The sequence below is a fragment of the Moschus berezovskii genome, chromosome 10 (genome assembly GCF_049115385.1).
Source record: "Moschus berezovskii isolate FMDL1 chromosome 10, NW_MosBer_1.0, whole genome shotgun sequence".
In the NCBI taxonomy this organism is placed as follows: Eukaryota; Metazoa; Chordata; class Mammalia; order Artiodactyla; family Moschidae; genus Moschus; species Moschus berezovskii.
The window spans coordinates 88,689,726-88,704,378 of NC_142469.1; the positions used below are offsets into that span (position 1 = coordinate 88,689,726).

A 14,653-nucleotide genomic window follows, 5' to 3' on the forward strand; every position below is an offset into this window, starting at 1 on the left:
TTCCCTCACTTCCTTAAAGTTTCTGCATAAATGTCACCTTCTCAATAGTCTAACATAAGGCAGCCTATTTAAAACTGCAATGCTACTGCTACTCCATTCTCCATAGTACCTTCTAACATTTGCTTATTACCTACAATTGATGCAGTGTGCTGCTCCCCCAACTAGTGTTAATATAAGCCCCTAAAGCATGGAAAATGCCTGCCACATAGGACTGAACAAATATTTGTTGAATGTCGAATGAATGAAAGAATCCGTCTGACAGCTTGTCAAGTCTCAAGACACATCCACAAAGTCCCAAAAGAAAGAGAGGATGCAATCTGCAGAGAGAGGACAATGCCAGCAAAGATTTTTTTTTTGAATGAAAGAAAAAGAAGGGACACAATGATCACAAATTTCAATACTGAAAGCGTTATGGGCCTGAATAAAGCTCTTGGGAAAAGTCTGGGCTGGGGAATGTTATAAAGGTTGGGCAGGGTGCAATGAACTCTGGCCCTGAACTACCTTTCCAACCCCTTCCTAACCCTCCCTTTCATTATCCCTCCTATTCTCTCGCCTCCCCCGAAGCCACAGTTCCAAAGCCCTCCCTGGACCCCTCCACCAGAACACAAGTAGTCCACACCAACAGGCTGAAACATTTCTAAACTTTATGTAAAAAGCAACAATCAATTAGCTGAGAACAAGCCTCTAAATTCTGTCTCACTCCAGTGCCGTCTTCTCTAAAGTTTGCTCCACGGTCCATTCACAGTTCTCAGGGGTCCTGACGGTCTCCCAACGCTGTGTTCCACAGGAAAACAGGGTCCACAGGAAGGCAGGTCATGCGGGACGCCCTGGGTAAGCACCTCTGTACAAGGAAAGCACGAGAAGCAGAGACATGGAGAATCAGTTCACTTAAAAACAAGCGAGATGCAGGCAAACCCGGGGAACTCAGGGACAGGTACTCACGTATAGCGGTGATACCGCGGGGTTTCAGTTCTCCTCCGGCTTGTCGGCTGGCGGGCCGCAAGGCTGCAGCATCTTCTCCATCAAGTTGAAGCGGACTCGCGCTTTGCTCTCATTCTCGGCAATGGCGAAGTAGTTGAGAAGATCGAAGTGGCCCATGTAGGAGCAGTAGGAGTCGCGGTGCTGGTTAACCAGCCATTCCCACTTCGTGGTGTCCGCGTGGCCTGTGCCGATGTACTTGGACTGCAGATGCTCTAGCTGGCTGTGAATGGTGTAGCGGTCCGTCATCTCACTGCTTTTCCTTTCGCTCCCAGGTAAGAGGTAGCCGACTACAGGAAGGCGCTCTGGGACTTCAAGCCGGACTACGGAACTCCGAACCCACGCGGTCGCAGGCGGATGGCGTCACAGCGACGAAGCCGCGCAGATTCGCGGTCCCAGGTCTCAGAGGCGGAAGCGGAAGTGTATTCTGTCACCGAATTGGAGTTGCCTAGGCGACGCTACAAGTGGGCCGCCCCTGTAGAGAGTCCCGCCCCCTTCGCAGAGCGTTGCATGCTGGTCCGTTTAGTGACGCTTTCCTAAAAGGAGCTTTGCATGCTGGGACTTGTGGTCTCTGAGGGCTGGTAACGCAGGCCCTTTAGGAACCCTGAGAAATGTTTAAAGGGTTTCCATGGAGGCTCGGTGGTAAAGAAACCGCCTGCCAATTCAGGAGACAAGGGTTCTAGCCTTGGGTCGGAAAGATCCCCTGAAGAAGGAAATGGCAACCCACTCCAGTATTCTTGCCTGGGAAATCCCATGGACAGAGAAGCCTGGCAGGCTACAATCTATGGGGTCGCAAAAAGAGTCAGACACAATTTAGCGACTAAACAACAAGAAATGGAGAGATATTTAAAAGGATGTTGGCGGCTTAATGGAGGGAGGTGTCTGGGAGGCCAGAGGCATCCTCAGGTGGTTTGGGGCTAAATGGAAATGACTCTACAGGACAGGGCAGGAACTGGGAATATGAACTCTGGGTATGACACCGCTTTCGGAGCGAACGAGGCACAGTATAGCAGCCCGTTCACAACCGTGGGTGGGTCACCTTGAAGTCAGGAGACACAAGTTCTGGTCCCAGCCACGTTTTACAAGTTGTGTGGAAAGTTATTTCATCGCTTGCAGGGCTGCCGTTTCCTGCCTGGCCACCAAAGTACAGCACCAGTTCCGACACGTTCCGGCGCCTGCATCAAGCCGCTCCTTCCTCTTGAGCTTCCAATTTTGATATTCTCCCTTCAGCTTCTCACCCCGCCCTACACGCCCTCAGCCTATAAATCTTTCTCAACGTTCCATGCTGCTCGCCTCCCCAGTTCTCCGTTGGTACTCTTCCCGCTGCTTGGAATGTTTTGTTCCCCCTGGCAAACACTTTTCCCTTTAAGTCACCTCGAAAGTATCTCCTTGAAATTGACTTGGCTACTCCAGACAGATGGAAATTCTTCCTCTTTATATCTCTGTTATTATCAATTGAAATCCAAGTTTTGGTTTAAAGAACTTCCTCACACGAATACAAACTTTAAAAAAAAATTGTTTGCTTCTGTTGATGATGTATCATATGCTTCTGTTATGATATCCTCATAGCCTGGCAGAGATTGTTTCTCTAAAAACTTTTGATGAATGGGTAAACAACTGTGTGGTATGGAAAGAACTCTTTACGGGGTGAAAGACAACTTTAAAATACTTTTATTCTGGTACAAAGTGGCAGTTACGTAGTACTGAGAGGTACAGCGTGATGATTATAGTTAATGCTATATTGAATGTCGAAATTTTTCAGGGAGTAAATTTCAGGTGCCCTCCTGAGTTTGAGTAAGCACATGAGATGGTGATGGACAGGGAAGCCTGGCGTGCTGCCCTCCATGGGGTTGCAAAGAGTCGGACAGGACTGAGCGGCTGAACAACTATAATGGGAGGAAATGCATATGTTGATTAGCTGACAGCAGTAAACAACGTTTCACTGTGTATATGCATATGAAATCTGTTTGCACCCCTTCAGTTCAGTTCAGTTCAGTCGCTCAGTCGTGTCCGACTCTCTGCGACCCCATGAATCACAGCACGCCAGGCCTCCCTGTCCATCACCAACTCCCGGAGTCCACCCAAACTCATGTCCATCAAGTCGGCGATACCATCCAGCCATCTCATTCTCTGTCGTCCCCTTCTCCTCCCGCCCCCAATCCTTCCCAGCATCAGAGTCTTTTCCAGTGAGTCAACTCTTTGCATTGCACCCCTTAGATAGACGCAGTTTTTATTTTTTTTAAAAGAAAGATTGAAAAAAGAAAATGACACAAATATATTAAAGGATGAAATAAATGTATCAAAAATGAAAAAAAAAAAGTTACCCTTTCAGTTCAAACTTTGTTACAACAAATGTTTCCTTCCTGAAACCTAGAAACTAATATAAGGCATGCTTGTGGATTTACCATCCAGATGTATCAGACTTGGCCTTTTGCCATTTTTGTTTCCAACTTCATTATTTTGTTTTGGCTTTGTTTTTTAAAGAAATAAAACTATACAAATAAATTCGAAAAGTTCTCTGTATTGCCGTCCCTAACTTACTCACTTTAGGATCCTATGTTGAGTTTATAATTAATCATTCCTGAGCCTGTGTTTTTGACTGCTGCAAGTTTGTGTATCCATAAAGAATAGATGTCTTTGTTATGCATGCTTTAAAGCTTCATAAATCTCATGGACAGAGGAGCCTGGCGGGCTACAGTCCATGGGGTTGCAAAGAGTCGGACACCACTTAGCGACTAAACAATGACAATAAATGACACAGATAAATGTGTGTAGTTATGAAAGTTGTTTTTTTTCCTTGTCAGCATCCTTGTTGATATATATAGCTATAGCTATGTGTTTTATTTAGCATTTTTAAAAATGTGTTTGTTAACCTATTGTATTCCTGCTTCTGTGAATTGCACAGTCTTATCCTTCATTTTCTTATAGGGATGTTTGTATTTTTCTTCCTAATTTTTAAGGAGATCTTTAAATATTCAGGATACTAGGCTTGCCACTTACATGCAATGAAAAAAACTTTTTTCCAGTCTAGGGTTCATCTTTACCCTTTATTTATGGTATGTTTTGTTATACAGAAGTTAATTTTAAAGTAGTCAGATGTATCAACCTTCCTTTATGGTTTGTCCTTTTTGCATTTGGTTTGAAAAATGAAATTAAAAAAAAAACAACAACTCTTTTCTACTCCAGGACTATAAAAAATAGTTTTCTTCATTTTCTTGTAAAAGTTTTAGAATTTTGCTTTTTCATATTTAGAAACTTAATTCACCTTTATGGATCTAATTAGAAGGAAATGGAAGTCGACTCCAGTATTCTTGCCTGGAAAATGCTATAGACAGAGGAGCCTGGCAGGCTATACAGTTCATGGGGTCACAAAGAGTAGGACACTACTGAGCACATCAACTCAACTCAACTCATATGGCTAACAGTTAAATATGTTCCTATATGGCTAACAGTGATAACTGGTCACTCACTAAATAGTACATCCTTTACCTACTCATCTTTAATGTTCCTGTTGTACACGTAGGTCTGTTTCTGGGCATTATGATCGATTAGTCTCTTTGCTGTGCCCACACCAGTAACACATGATCTTAATTATTGTATCTTTATAATAAGTCTTGATATCTGACAGCGTGAAAGTCTGTAGAATTTCCTTCTTTCATAAATGTCTTCCCAATTCTTGATCCTTTGCGCTTTCACATGAATTTAGACTGTCAGTAAAATCCTCATGGAAATTGTGATTGAGTAGTTAAATAAAGCCATGAAAGTCAATATTATTTCCATATCATTAAGAATGATTCTAAGGATATGAGAGAAAAACCTCAAATTCGAAGACCTTTGGAGCTAGATAGAAAATATTTATATGTATTAATTAAGACCCAAGGTATATTAGTTTGCTAGGGCTGCCAAAACAAAGCCACAAACTGGATGACTTAAACAATAGAAATTTATTTCCTTCCAGTTCTATAGGCTGGAAGTCCCAAGATCAATGTGTTGGCAAGACTGGTTTCATTCTGAGGACTCTCTCATTGTCTCACAGATGGCCATCTTCTGTCTTCACATGGTTTTCCTCTGTGTTTCTGTGTCCTAATCTCCTCTTCTTAGAAAGGCAGAAGTCATACTGAATTAGAGTCCGCCCATATCACCTCATTTCACGTAAAGGCCCTATCTCTAAATGCAGTCACCTTCTAAGTTATGAGGGGTGAGGACTCCAGTGTTTGTTTGAACTAGGGTGGGGGGTAGGGAGGTTCATCACTGTTTTATACAGTGATGTGGAATATATGAGAACTTTTGAAAACATTTGTAATTTGTGAAAATAATATAAGTACATGAAAACTTGTATTTGTTGTCAGACAATTGCAGTACTTAAAAGGAAAACTGAAGAATTACATTGAAAGATAGGGTATAAAATCTTTGAGAGTAAAAATTTGGGATGAAACAAAATTTTATCTAAAAACCTCTTAAAAACGACTGTGAAAATTTGCTAGACTAATAAATAGTTTAGGATTTTTTGCTGAGCCTGAAAGTTTAAGGAGGGCTTCTTTGGTGGCTCAGTAGTGAAGAATCCTCCTGTCAGTCCTGGAGACGTGGGTTTGATCTCTGATCTGAGACGATCTCACGTGCTGTGGGGCAACTAAGCTCATGCACCACAACTATTGAGCCTGTGTTCAGGAGCTGCAACTACTGAAGCCCACGTGACCTGGAGTCCATGCTCTGCAACAAGAGAAACGACTGCAAAGAGAAGTCCACTCACCACAACTTGAGAGTATGCCCTGCTTGCCACAACTAGAGAACAGCTCGACCAATGAAGACCCGGTGCAGCCAAAAAAAAAAAATAATGTTTACGGAAAGAGGCGGTTCTTAGATTTATGTCTTTAATAAACTGAACATTAGCTTAAAAAATCTAAATGAACCTCTGAATATTATTTTGTACAAAAGATCCTCAAAGTCACCAAGAAAGCCTTCTATGTATCAAGATCAGCATACAGATAACACAAAAACTCTGCTTCACTTTTAATTGTAGTTACGCTGAATTTATAGATATATTTGGGGAGAATTGTCATCGTAACTATATTAAATTTTCTCATCTGGTACATAGTAAATATTTCCATTTATTTAAGTCTAATTTTCTAACTTTAAATAAAGCTTATGTAATTTTCTCCAAATGGGTCTTTCATGTCTTCTATCAGATTTATCCCTGGGTATATACTATATATATTTAAAGATGTTCCTTATGAGTCTTAAATTGTCACCTTGTAAAGAATATCACATTTTCTTACATTAAATAAAGAGTTTTGTTCTGGAACAAAACTGTGGTCTTGTTGGTGAGATATGTCAGGAGAACTGTTACTATTTCCCGTCCCAAGATATTACCTTAAGTCAGTCCTGCCTGTTAAGTTACTTCAATATAACTATCAAATGCCATCTTATATTTTGGCATTAAAGTAAAGAAAATAAGCAAGACAAGTTTCCAATGGAAAGGATACAGAATAAAAAATGTATAAGGAAAAGAAAAAATATCTTTTTTTAGGTGGAAAATTATACTTTAATCCATTTCTTAAGTCCAGTAAAGCAAGGCAACATTTTTCTCTTTTCATCTTTTCTTGGTCTATCTTTATAGCTGCTGGCTTTAAAATTTTTTTTTAAATCATTTAATATTTTGAATGGTCAAGTTTTCATTCAAGACCAAAAAAGTATGCAAAAGAATGCGTTTTTCAACATCTACCCATTTCCCGTCCTCAGTAAGTAACGATTACTATGTGTATCTTGTTTATCCTTCCAGAGATTTTAAAAATGAAAGCACAAATATATATGATATACTTATTTAAGTGACGACAGATATACTTGATATTTAACCCTTTTTAAAATTTAGATGGTAGCAAAACGCTCGCTATAGTTCTCTACTTCGACTTTTTTTTTGCTTTTTGTTTTATTTTCTTGAACATATCATGGTGATCATCTCATATGAGTACATAAAAAACTTCCTCATCCTTTCTGATTTTTGGTCTTGTTTTAAAGCTGCATAATATTCCATTGTATGGGTGTATTATACTCTATAAATAAGCACCCTCTTATTGATTATCAAATGTCTTGTGTATCCAGAAATTATACTTAAGTTTTATTACTATTGCAGAAAAATTCAAAGTTCAAATTGAAATGAACTAAAATCACACCTCCTTTGAGAAATAATTATTTTAGATATCTTTTTTCTCTAAGCAAATTTTAAAATATCGAAAGGATTTTTTTGAATATCCAGGTGTTGATATCACGTTTCACACTAGGGGTCGCCAAAACAGCATTTAAAGCCAACAAACAAGCCAGTAGTTCAGTTCAGATCAGTTCAGTCACTCAGTTGTGTCCGACTCTTTGCGACCCCATGAACTGTAGCACGCCAGGCCTCCCTGTCCACCACCAACTCCCGGAGCTTGCTCAAACTCATGTCCATCGAGTTGGTGATGCCTTCCAACCATCTCATCCTCTGTTGTCCCCTTCTCCTCCTCTCTTCAGTCTTTCCCAGCATCAGGATCTTTTCAAATGAGTCAGTTCTTCACATCAGCTGGCCAAAGTATTGGAGTTGCAGTTTCAGCATCAGTCCTTCCGATGAATATTCAGGACTGATTTCACTTAGGATGGACTGGTTGGATCTCCTTGCTGTCCAAGGGATTCTCAATAGTCTTCTCCAGCACCACAGTTCAAAAGCATCAATTCTTTGGCACTCAGTTTTCTTTATAGTTCAACTCTCACATATATACATGACTATTGGAAAAACCATAGCTTTGACTAGATGGACCTTTGTTGGCAAAGTGATGTCTGCTTTTTAATATGCTGTCTAGGTTGATCATAGCTCTTCTTCCAAGGAGCAAGCGTCTTTTAATTTCATGGCTGCAATCACCATCTGCAGTGATTTTGGAGTTGAAAAATATAAAGTCTGTCACTGTTTCCACTGTTTCCCCATCTATTTTCCATGAAGTGATGAGACCAGATGCCATGATCTTGGTTTTCTGAATGTTGAGTTTTAAGCCGAACTTTTCATTCTCCTCTTTCACTTTCATCAGAGGCTCTTCAGTTATTTTTTACTTTCTACTATAAGGGTGGTGTCATCTGCATATCTGAGGTTATTGATATGTCTCCTGGCAATCTTGATTTCAGCTTGTGCTTTATCCAGCCCGGTATTTCGCATGATGTCCTCTGCATATAAGTTGAATAAACAGGGTGACAATATACAGCCTTGACATACTCCTTCTCCTATTTGGAACCAGTCTGTTGTTCCACGTCCAGTTCTAACTGTTGCTTCTTGACCTGCATACAGATTTCTCAGGAGGCAGGTCAGGTGGTCTGGTATTCCCATCTCTCAGAATTTTCCACAGTTTGTTGTCATCCACACAGTCAAAGGCTTTGGGATAGTCAATAAAGCAGAAGTAGATACTTTTCTGGAACTCTCTCACTTTTTTGATGATCCAACAGATGTTGGCAACTTGATCTCTGGTTCCTCTGTCTTTTCTAAATCCAACTTGGACATCTGGACGTTCACAGTTCACGTATTGTTGAAGCCTGGCTTGGAGAATTTTAACCATTACTTTGCTAGTGCAATTGTGCGGTAGTTTGAACATTCGTTGGCATTAGAATGAAACATTCTTTGGCATTTCTTTGGGACTGGAATGAAAACTGACCTTTTCCAGTCCTGTAGCCATTGCTGAGTTTTCCACATTTGCTGGCATACTGAGTGCAGCACTTTCACAGCATCATCTTTTAGGATTTGAAATAGCTCAACTGAAATTCCATCATCTACACTAGCTTTGTTCATAGTGATGCTTCCTAAGGCCCACCTGACTTCGCATTCCAGAATGTCTGGCTCTTGGTGGGTGATGACACGATCGTGGTTATCTGGGTCATGAAGATTTTTTTGTGTAGTTCTGTGTATTCTTTCCACCTCTTCTTAATATCTTCTGCTTCTGTTAGGTCCATACCATTTCTGTCCTTTATTGTGCCCATCTTTACATGAAATGTTTCCTTGCTATCTCTCATTTTCTTGAAGAGATCTCTAGTCTTTTCCATTCTATTGTTTTCCTCTATTTCTTTGCATTGATCACTGAGGAAGGCTTTCTTATCTCTCCTTGCTATTCTTTGGAGCTCTGCATTGAAATGGGTATATTTTTTCTTTTCTCCTTTGCCTTTAGCTTCTCTTCTTTTCTCAGCTATTTGTAAGACAACCATTTTGACTTTTTGCTTTTCTTTTTCTTGGGGATGGTCTCCATCACTGCCTCCTGTACAGTGTCATGAACCTCTGTCCATAGTTCTTCAGGGACTCTATCTATTAGATATAATTCTGTAGTTGAGAACATTTTATTATTAGGCACCTTGAGTATCTCAACTATGGTAAGCAAGAAAGGTACATTATGACTGAAAAGTTGAAGACAAATTTTTGGTTTGCTGTATTTTCAAAGACAACTAAGACTTTTATAACATAGGAGAAAACTAAACTACCTTTTCTTTATCATCATAAAGATTTTGCTTTAGGGTTTTACGTTTAGTTGGAATAAGTGATGATGTGGAATTTAGGTAATATTGAATTTATGGAACGTTTAAAAAGAAGTTTGCTGGATATGATCTTATTTGTTGTGGTTCAGTTCAGTTCAGTCACTCAGTTGTGTCCGACTCTTTGCGACCCCATGAATCGCAGCACGCCAGGCCTCCCTGTCCATCACCAACTCCCGGAATTCACTCAAACTCATGTCCACAGAGTCGGTGATGCCATCCAGCCATCTCATTCTCTGTCGTCCCCTTCTCCTCCTGCCCCTAATCCCTCCCAGTATCAGAGTCTTTTCCAGTGAGTCAACTCGTCACATGAGTTGGCCAAAGTATTGCAGTTTCAGCTTTAGCATCAGTCCTTCCAATGAACACCCAGGATTGATCTCCTTTAGAATGGACTGGTTGGATCTCCTTGCAGTCCAAGGGGCTCTCAAGAATCTTCTCCAGCACCACAGTTCAAAAGCATCAATTCTTCGGCGATCAGCATTCTTCACAGTCCAACTCTCACATCCATACATGACCACGGGAAAAACCATAGCCTTGACGAGATGAATCTTTGTTGGCAAAGTAATGTCTCTGCTTTTTAATGTGCTATCTAGATTGGTCATAAATGTCTTTAACTCCAGCTTTTCTTCTTCCAGCTACCATAGGTTTCATATATTGGAGCAGATCTAGAACTCTCAATTTTTGTAGGGTTTTAATTCTAATTGGGCACATACTTCAAAAGTGTAAAGTGTTCTGAACTTTAAAAGTTCTCCTTGGGCAGATGTGATTGCCATGGGTTTGTATTCAGTAACTTTTCATTTGAGATTTTATAGGCTGGTCCTTCTCTGTTTAGTAATAATAGTCAATGACACGCTGGTATGATTTTTGAACAAAAATTCCTCATAGGAAAAGTTGCACAAAGGAACTTTGAAGTATTATGCATATTTTCCATTTGTTGCAGTAATATGAAATCTTGCAGCATTAGGATTAATGATTTATATATCGTAGGTGCTGAATCAATATTCAGTGAATAGATCAGTGACTGAATGTTCATGACAGCATCTTAAGTCACAACAAAAGATTGGAAATAAGCTTGGTGCCAACAATACAGGAATAGTTACATAAATTATGCTGTAAACTGAGTACACATGGCATATCTCATTTGAATATAAGTTCCTTTGAAATGTGTAACTTTTTTCTCCATCATATTAGCATGGTGATTTACCCATTGTCAGTGCTCAGTAAATATTCATTGAATTTGAATATTTTTCTCACACTGGGTTAAGCATGGATAGCCCCAAATCATAAAGCATCCCCCAGGACTGTCCACCTCAAAATCACAACCATTCTTTACTTTATAAGAGACATGGATTTTGGGGGAATGATTTTTCCTATGGAGTTAATGTCAGAGAAAAAGACCCATGACAAGGCTTTACAAAATTATGAATATACTACATTTTCACTGTTTTAGAATTGTTTCAATCAGTTATCTAAAAAGATTGCAAGGAATAGTTTTTCATAGCTGAGCCAATTTCAGTGAGGTCTGTGAACATCCATAATCAGAAATTAGGATACAGAATCTAAGAACAAGAAATAAAATGGATGGGACTGATGTATGCAACATTTCAGCTATCCAATTAAACATAAGATTCATTCTTGTCTACGTGCAGGAAAAGTCAAAGGTGAACTTGGAGGAAAGGAGTTGAGTTTATACCTTTCTTCTGATTTGCATTTGAGCAAGTGTAAGTTTTGGGATTTGTTTTAATTTTAATTAATTTATGGCTGTGCTGAGTCTTGGCTGCTGCATGGGCTTTTTCTCTAGTTGCAGTGAATAGGCGCTACTCTCGGTTGCAATGCAAGGGATTCTCACTGTGGTGGCTTCTCTTGTGGAGCGCACGCTCTGCAGTGTGCAGGTCTCAGTAGGTGCAGTTCCTGGGCTCGGTAGTTGTGGCCCATGGGCTTAGTTACTCTGCAGCACGTGGGATCTTCCCAGTCCAGGGATCAAAACCGTGTCTCCTGCGTTGGTACGCGGATTCTTTACCACTGAGCCACCAGGGAAGCCCCACTAGTGGAGGTTTAATGCCTGCAGTTTTGAATCAACATGGGCAGTTGTTTCATCTTGAATTTTTAGAGCAAGTATATGTGTAGAAGAGAAGCCTTTGGGCTTATCAAAGTATGGTGTTTTTCACTCTTTACACGTTGCACTTGATTTCATAAAACAGAAAACTGTTTCAAAGTCTGCATGTGTGCTTTTATGATCTTTATTCTTTTGTATTATTTCTTCTTCACATGTCACCTATGAGTGTTTTCTAACAGCATTCCCGAAAGGTTCTATGTTAATATGCTGTGTACAGTGGCCCAGAAAGAAAATGACACAGAAGCAGGCCTAATACTTTTAATGCTGTTGATTTATTTATGGTAGCTTACAATCAAAAAGGAATTTGGAGGATGGGAGAGACTGGCACACACAGTCATGGCAAAGTACCAATGGTGCCCTTTCCCCACCTGTTCCTTTTGCATTTTTTTCAGCTTATGTAAACCACTCTACAAATGCAGTTTCAAGTCTCCCCACTTCCAACTAGACTTCTGCCTCTAAGCCTCTCTTACAAAGGAATTCTAGCATTACAGCTACCGAGGACCGCTCTAATAATAAGTTTTAGGGAGTGAACGGTTTCTGTTGAGTGAGGAACTGGTTTGCTCTATAGAAATATAAACATATCTCCAGTTCCTGCCTCATCTGTGGGGCCCTTGAGAGAGCAAAATGCTGTTGGTTTAGCCTTTTGTCTCTACTTTTGTGTCCCTTGATTTGTTAGGATAATCTTTATATTCGGCTTAATAGTTTAGCTTTACAAAGTCAGAAAAGCGCCTGAAGTTTTGTTCTTGTCTAGGTGCAATTCTGCCCCTAAATCAAGACAAGGGCGGGCCTTGAACTGGGCTCCCCTCAGTTTAGAGGGTCCTGCCACGGCTCCCCTCTAGCTGCACCCTCCCATGAGCTGAAAAGTCTATGGGTCAAGGGACGTACCTATCCCTGTTTGATATTCCCTTTAACCCCTGGCTCACACATACACAGACCAAGTTTTGAAACTCAAATTCCAAGAACTACAGAACTTGTGCAGGCTTCCTCCCTGCTCTGTCCTCCTAAAGGCTAACCTTGCTACTGGTGTGCACACCCTTTGGCCTGCAAAGGGCCCAAAGAATGGCTATTGGCTGGGGTGTTTACTTTATGCACTCAAAGAGGCAAATTGAGGAATTTCACTTGAAGGGGTTGGACTTGGAGGCCACTCTTAGAGATGACTTTAAGGACTCACAGTTCTACCCATAATCCAGAAAATGTTGTTGTTGTTTAGTTGCTAAGTCATGACTGACTCTTTTGTGACCCCTTGGACTGTAGCCCACCAGGCTCCTCTATCCGTGGGATTTCCCAGGCAAGAATATTGTAGTGGGTTGCCATTTCCTTTTCCAGGGTATCTTTCCCACCCAGGGATTGAACTTGCAGGGTATCTCCTGCATTGGCAGGCGGATTCTTTACCACTGAACCACCTGAGAAGCCCTCAGAAAAGATTACCCTGAACCTAAACATCCTCCAGTTTCCCTTCCCAGTCTCAAATTTCTTACAGGCTGGGACCGGCGGCCGAGAGGAGCTGCCCCACGTCCAATAGGCGGTGGCTGCGCAGGCGCAGGAGGGCCGAGAGGAGCTACTCCACGTTCAAGGTCAGGAGGGCCTTGAGGAGATACCCCTCGTCCAAGGTAAGGTACAGCGGCTGCACTTTGCTGGAGCGGCTGTGAAGAGATTTTCCATGACCAAGGTAAGAGAAACCCAAATAAGACGGTAGGTATTGTGAGGGGTCATCAGAGGGCAGACACACTGAAATCATAATCACAGGAAACTAGCCGATCTGATCACATGGACCACAGCCGAATGTGGTCCACTGGAGAAGGGAATGGCAAACCACTTCAGTATACTTGCCTTGAGAACCCCATGAACAGTGACAAAGGGCAAAATGATAGGATACTGAATGAGGAATTCCCCAGGTCGGTAGGTGCCCAGTATGCTACTGGAGATCAGTGGAGAAATAACTATAGAAGGAATAAAGGGATGGAGCAAAAGCAAAACCAATACCCAGTTGTGGATGTGACCAGTGATAGAAGCAAAGTCCGGTGCTGTAAAGAGCAATATTGCATAGGAACCTGGAATGTTAGGTCCATAAATCAAGGCAAATTGGAAGTGGACAAACAGGAGATGGCAAGAGTGAACATAGACATTCTAGGAATCAGTGAATTAAAATGGACTGGAATGGGTGAATTTAACTCAGATGACCATTATATCTACTACTGTGGGCAGGAATCCCTTAGAAGAAATGGAGTAGCCATCATGGTCAACAAGAGAGTCCGAAATGCAGTACTTGGATGCAATCTTAAAAACGACAGAATGATTTCTGTTCACTTCCAAGGCAAACCATTCAATATTACAGTAATCCAGGCCTATGCCCCAACCAGTAACGCTGAAGAAGCGGAAGTTGAACAGTTCTATGAAGACCTACAAGACCTTTTAGAACTAACACCCAAAAAAGATGTCCTTTTCATTATAGGGGACTGGAATGCAAAAGTAGGATGTCAAGAAACACCTGGAGTAACAGGCAAATTTGGCCTTGGAGCACGGAATGAAGCAGGGCAAAGGTTAATAGAGTTTTGCCAAGAGAACGCACTGGTCATAGCAAACACCCTCTTCCAACAACACAAGAGAACACTCTACACATGGACATCACCAGATGGTCAACACCGAAATCAGATTGATTATATTCTTTGCACCCAAAGATGGAGAAGCTCTATACAGTTAGCAAAAACAAGACCAGGAGCTGACTGTGGCTCAGATCATGAACTCCTTATTGCCAAATTCAGACTTAAATTGAAGAAAGTAGGGAAAACCACTAGACCATTCAGATATGACCTAAATCAAATCCCTTATGATTATACAGTGGAAGTGAGGAATAGATTTAAGGGACTAGATCTGATTGATAGAGTGCCTGATGAACTCTGGATGGAGGGTCGTGACATTGTACAGGAGACAGGGACCAAGACCATCCCCATGGAAAAGAAATGCAAAAAAGCAAAATGGCTGTCTGAGGAGGCCTTACAAATAGCTGTGAAAAGAAGAGAAGCGAAA

The 14,653-nt window shown here is 41.1% G+C and overlaps 1 protein-coding gene across 1 annotated transcript; it reads right to left on the reverse strand.

The window, feature by feature from the left end:
• Positions 1 to 627: 627 nt before the first annotated feature.
• On the reverse strand, positions 628 to 1,332 carry SF3B5 (splicing factor 3b subunit 5). The gene is made up of 2 exons (XM_055433701.2): positions 943 to 1,332; positions 628 to 841 (listed from the first exon to the last, which is right to left on the reverse strand). Exon 1 carries the CDS (start codon positions 1,225 to 1,227, stop codon positions 967 to 969), a length of 261 nt encoding a protein of 86 aa, XP_055289676.1. The 5' UTR covers positions 1,228 to 1,332; the 3' UTR covers positions 628 to 841; positions 943 to 966.
• Positions 1,333 to 14,653: the final 13,321 nt, after the last annotated feature.